Source organism: Anolis sagrei, chromosome 1, assembly GCF_037176765.1.
Source record: "Anolis sagrei isolate rAnoSag1 chromosome 1, rAnoSag1.mat, whole genome shotgun sequence".
NCBI lineage: Eukaryota > Metazoa > Chordata > Lepidosauria > Squamata > Dactyloidae > Anolis > Anolis sagrei.
In genome coordinates, this window is record NC_090021.1 from 205,426,618 (window position 1) to 205,432,617 (window position 6,000).

General features: G+C 40.9%; 1 protein-coding gene across 1 annotated transcript in view; it reads left to right on the forward strand.

Moving 5' to 3' along the window:
• RND3 (Rho family GTPase 3) overlaps window positions 1-4,582 on the forward strand; it is a 32,017-nt gene extending 27,435 nt beyond the window's left edge. Inside the window, exon 5 of the mRNA XM_060776589.2 lies at window positions 2,589-4,582. Within this exon, the coding sequence (XP_060632572.1) occupies window positions 2,589-2,840 (252 nt within the window). The 3' untranslated portion in view covers window positions 2,841-4,582. The remainder of the gene's footprint in view (window positions 1-2,588) is intronic.
• Window positions 4,583-6,000: the final 1,418 nt, after the last annotated feature.

Sequence of the window (6,000 nt, forward strand, 5' to 3'; positions counted from 1 at the left end):
TAAGTCATATGGTTTGGCTTTTTCCCAAGGCTTTAGGGTATGTTGCTTTGTGGGCTGCATTTCTGTGGATACTAAATCAAAGCTTTCTATAATAACGAATAAAGTTGGTCTACCCCAATATTTTTCTTCTGAGTGGTTACCAGTGTCCTGTTTCTGTGGTTAAGTTCTCTTGCTGGAGATTAATCAACTCCCCAAATCCAAAGCCATCTGTTTGCCACTTGAGCATGTTAAAAGATGAGCTTTGTTCACACATATTGGTTGAAGGATTCCTTCTTTCTCCTCCAAATGCTAAGTTTGCACAAAGTTTAGTTGCTTCAGCAAGGCAGCCCACATTTCTGAATCTGCTTATCGTTATGTTCAGCAATTTAATGGTTTCTGGATGCCTATCAGATAGTTGCAGTTAGACCAGATACTGATAAAGTATGTGAGGTGTTTCCTAATGTTGGTGGCAAAATTTATTTTTCTAGCTATAGAACTGTTTTCTGGCAGTTATCTACAGTCTGCATCCTCTCCAACTTCCACATCCCTAATTCAGAGCAAATATGTTACAGAACGTGCAACAGGAAAACGGGAAAGCTATTTATTTTGTTCCAGCTTATGAGCCTTCTGTACAGAATAACTGCAGGCATCCTTTATCTATACTTCTATAAAACCCTTAGTTGTTTTGAGCAGCTGTCAATGGCTCAGTGACAAGCAGCCCTTCTTTAAGATTAATCCTATTGATTTAGGGAAAGGCTTAGAAATCTGAAATAACTTTTTTTTCTCGCTGTTTCTCCTGTCCTTTAGCCATACAGTTTAATTCCAGCCCTGCTTATCGGAAAGCAAATCCTATTGATTTCAAGGCTTGCTTGTGTGCACGCACACATATGCATCTGTGTGCTTGTTTGTAGTGGCCACTGGTGGCTTCCATGTTAGTAGGTGAGCAAAATAGCTCCAGATTTTAGTCTACAGTTGGATTGAATGATCCAGATGCTGAACTAGATCAGGATAGCACATTTAAAGTGAAAGCGGATTCAGCCCCCTCCAAACTACGGATGTTGCCAGCACCACTGTGTGTTGGTTTCCCTCTAGCTTCCCCATAGCTTTCATTAAGATTGGCACATATGCCATCTGATCTCAAAACACTCCTAATCTCTTACTTTTAGAAGAGCTCCATTCTATCACTTCAAAAGAAATTCCAGTGACCTTCCAAATATTTTGAATTATGATTCCTACCTTATCAAATTGTTGGCAAGCTCCTATCAGCTGGCCAAAACATCTGAAAGTTCCCCTGATTGGGAAAGGCTAACTTAGGGAGGAAAACTGAGGGGTGGTTTTGCCTGACCCAGTTTGACTAGATTTGTTGTCCTCTGAAACTTGTTAGATTTTTAAAGTCAACATCAGAAAGTCACAAAAAACTCATTCAACTTCTTGACCTGTGTTAGGAAAAAATAACATACCTCCCAGATCTGGAAATCTTCTGCACAAACATTATTTTGTACCACAGGCATGAATGCAACATGTTTTCCTTGGCAAATAAAGTGCATTTGTCCAGATATTGTGAATTTCTAATCCAGTCACAGCTCAACATTCAACTTTTATGTCAAACACCAGGGCTCTGGAAAATGTTGAAACCCATTCTTCTTTCTAGCTGTGACTAAGCTCTCATGAGCTCTGTCTAATGCAAAGGTCTAGTGGGCATGCCATCCTAGGAGGTTTCATGACGACTTTTAGACATGTAAGGACTTTGGACCATTGACATAAAGTAATGAACTGTGAAAGACAGAACCCTACATTACACTACTCTAACTGATCCTGAAGTTTGTCAGGCCAAAAGCACACAAATAAGTAGGTCATTTCTTTTTCCACTACTGCCAACCCAGTTATTATTGTAGTCTTCAGATCCCCTTGTTATGGCTTTCTCAGTGGGTTTATCTCTATTTTCTATTCACTTTATTTTAAAAAAAATACAAAGTAAAAACAGAAATAAAAAGAAGAGTACATAGGATATGAAGATGTGCTAGCCATATATATAGAAACAAGCTGGCCTTATTTTCTAAAAGCACATTTTATTGAAGTTGCATCTATACAATTGCTGTGTTTGCATGGACTGTAAACTAAATTCTAGATATTTTATTATTATATTATTAGATTTTTTCGTGTCAGGAGCAACTTAAGAAATTGCAAGTCACTTCTGGTGTGAGAGAATTGGCCATCTGCAAGGATGTTGCCCAGTGGATGCCCAGATGTTTTACCATCCTGTGGGATGCTTCTCTCATGTCCCCGCATGGGGAGCTGGTACTGACAGATGGGAGCTCACCCCGCTCTGCATATTCAAGCCGCAGACCTTTCCGTCAGCAATCCTGCCAGCACAAGGGGCTCCTAGTATTAGATTACAGTTGCTAACTAGGGAAAATGTGTATCTTCACATTATTTTCAGTTATCATTTTCTGATTGTTCAGCTTGTGGTAACTCTATGTGGTCTTCTGTTGGTGGCTGCTCTCAGTATCATCTTCACTCTCATTGCACAGGTAGAGGAAAACAGAGCAAAAATCAAATAAATTGAACCTCTTTCTTTTTTTTCTCCTTCTTTCTCCACCCTTTCCCAGGGAGCAAACATGGCCAAGCAGATTGGAGCAGCCACTTATATTGAATGCTCAGCCTTGCAGTCAGAAAACAGTGTCAGAGACATTTTCCATGTGGCTACGCTGGCCTGCGTGAACAAAACGAATAAAAACGTCAAGCGAAACAAGTCACAGAGGGCAAAACAACGGATTTCGCACATGCCTGGCCGGCCAGAACTCTCAACAGTTACTACAGACCTGCGAAAGGACAAAGCTAAGAGTTGTACAGTGATGTGAATGGCTCTGTCACTTGAACGAAGATGGCAAGGACAGTGTGTTTGTGTGGGAGAGGTGAAGACTTGACAAGAAGTGCCCAAGGAAAATGGTCTATTGTTATGGGCAGTCAATGCTTCAAGCCCGTGGCTCACCCGCATTGGGCAAGAAACTGTACTGGGAGAGCCGTTGTGTAGAAGTGGATTTCTGAAGGGATGTCAATGTTACTTGGATAAATACCAAATATGAAGGGAGCTCTTTTTGAATGTGCGAGAGAAATGAAAGGATCGGTAGCACCGGAAGAAGCGATGTCCTGGAGGATGCTTATTTTTAGATCTATTTTTGAATACCGACGTTGATTTTTGATTACCGTGCAAAAAAATATTGCTTTTAAAATAAATTTGCAATATTCCTACTCTCTTCGTTTTGAAGGTTTCCCCTATGAGACAGTTTGATTTCCCACCACCCAAAGGATACGATTGCTTTTCCTTTATGTTTATCCTCAAAATTGGAAAGAGTGGTCATCCAGAGGGAAAAAGCTGTGTTAAGAGACTTTGAAATATAATTTCTTAATGAGATGGCTGGAGATTGAAAGAAATTAAGCAAGTCAGATTCAAAGAGCATCTAGAAATGTCAAAAGTGCAAAAGCCCAGAAGAGAATGGGAAGAGGGGGGGGGGATTTTAAAATATGTATACGTTATTGATTTAAGGGTAATTTTCAAGTGCAGAATCTTCCTCTTTGCCATTCTGACTCTCATGAAAAATCCAATCATGGTCTAAGAGCCAAGTTGTTTTGATGCCGTTTTCATAAGGAAATTGTAGGCTATTGGGATATCTTGGGTTAAATCTCAACGCCCTAACAAATGAATGGTGCTAAGTTTTAGCTATTTAAAAGCTCCTTAATTAGAAAGGAATGTTAGTCTTACTTCCCTCCTAATTGCCTCCTTCAGTATGAAGGAAAACAGCCTCAGCACTGTGTTAAGGGAATAAGTGCTGTTCTGCTATACAAATTTTCTACACTTCTATACTGGGTGTTGTCGTTGTTGTTGTTGTTGAAAGCTAGCACATGAGCCAACCTACCCAATTATCTTCATCACAATGCATCTCTTAAAATGGCTGCATATGGATGACCGTCTCTTATTACACATTTTTTGTTTACTTGTAATGAGCACTCTAAGGAAACGAGGAGGAGCCAGCAGGAACGGCAGAGCTTTTAAGGGGTCCCCAGTGGAAACTGGATATTGCATGAATCCTGAAGGTCTAATACAAGCATATCCAGACAGTGATCATATTAAAAATGGCTTGTGTGACCCACATTCTGTCAAATTCCTTTTCACTGACTGGTTGACTATTGTTACATCCACTAAGCCAATCTTGAAAATAGTTTGCAGATGTTGTTATGTTTCGGAGGACACACCAAAACTCTGCTGTGAGAAAGTGTCCCTAAGGCTTGCTGGATGCAAGCATTTTCCTTCTCCAGCACTTCATTTTTGAAGTATTTATTTCCACAGAAATTCCAGATATATTGCCACCATAATATGCTTCTGATTGATGCGATGATATGCTTAAGGCAGTATTAAAAAGAGAGAAAAAAATAGCTGGCAAGTGCTTTCTTGTATTTAAGTATTTGTAAAAAGAAAAATAAGTTAACTGTTTCAACACAACAACCACCATGTTTTAACAAATGTCAGTCTCTTTGTATGTTTGGTTATTGTTTCTGCAGTATTTATTTCTTTTCTTTTTAATAAAAAAATTGTTTAGTCGTTCATACTTCTGGTTGTGTAGTGTTCTGCACTGATTGGTGTTGCTTCTTTGGCTGCCCTTCTGCACAGACTAACCTGGGGCCCTTTAACACTGAAGGTTATATCACTGTGGTTCCACTTTAGCTGCCATGGCTGCATCCCGTGGAATCCTGGGGTTTGTAGTTTGCTTAGAATGACCAGAGGAGCTCCTTGGGTGAGGTAAAGGTAAAGGTTTTCCCCAGTCGTGTCCAACTCTGGGGGTTGGTGAATGTACACACAGAGATGCTGCTGTGTGTACATTCACATAGTGATCCCAGGCCCTGAGAGGAAGGGGAGGAAAAGTGATTACAACTACTGTCCATCCTTTTAAAGTCTGGAGCTGTACTTGCAACAGCAGGAGAATGAAAGAACGCTGCCTCCCCCCGACTTCCTACAAACTCACCTGAAATCTGATGGCCCCCAAAGCTGTGGGGACAATGGAAAAACAGTTATTCCAGTCCCGTCCCCCCACCAAAACATGAATTCACAAATTTGGGAGTTGTAGTTGACAGCTGAGATCACTGGGGTCCTGATTTCCTAAGGTGATTGTGAGAGCGAAGTAAGGGTGATGGTTGTTGCCAACTGCCCCCTGAAGGCTACACACAAGCAGGCTTCTGGGAGCTGTTGGCAAGGGATATCATTGTTGCTATGCTCCTCTGCAGATTTGGAGAGGCAGAGTGACAGCAATGAAATGCCAAAGTCCCTCCATATGCCTGCTGCTCTGTTGGTTTCTGGAAGAGGTTGGCAAGGGGATTGCTGTTGCCCGTCCACATGAACCCTAACACTATGGTGCACACATTTACATCCAGGAAAGTGACTGGCAACAGCTGTGATTGTTGGTGTGCCCACTCCTAAAGCCCAAGGCTACAGCATGAATGTGCATGAGCGAATCGCAGACCTCAAAGAGGGAGGGGGCGGTGGCAGCAAACCCATGGATCTGAAAATGCCCAACTCGCAAATGTGGAGAGGTTGACTGTAGTGTGAAAGATGTTAAAGGAGAATGATTGTGAGATGTTAATATTGGAATTAAAAGCCTGTTTGAATCTTTACTCCAGTCACAATGGAAGTTTCCAATTTAGAATAGTGTGCTTGAAAAAACCAAGTTGCAGGTGGAAAAAAAGTTCAAAATCCTCAACAGGAGTTATATTTATTTAAGGAAATGCATTCTTGGATAGTAATGATCTGATAGTCTCTAAGATAATCTAAAAAAACAAGAAAAAATGTGGGAGGAGACATGCTGCCACATGTTTGCCTTCATCAAAGAGCAAACAGGTAAAGAACTGGAAGGGCTTGGCTTATGCTAGTTCTTTGCCTTTTATAACAGAAGGTTGTTAGTTAAACATGACTGAACCAGGCAATGTTATCTGCCCAATGTTTTGGAGTTAGCTGGGTTACTGAGGAAA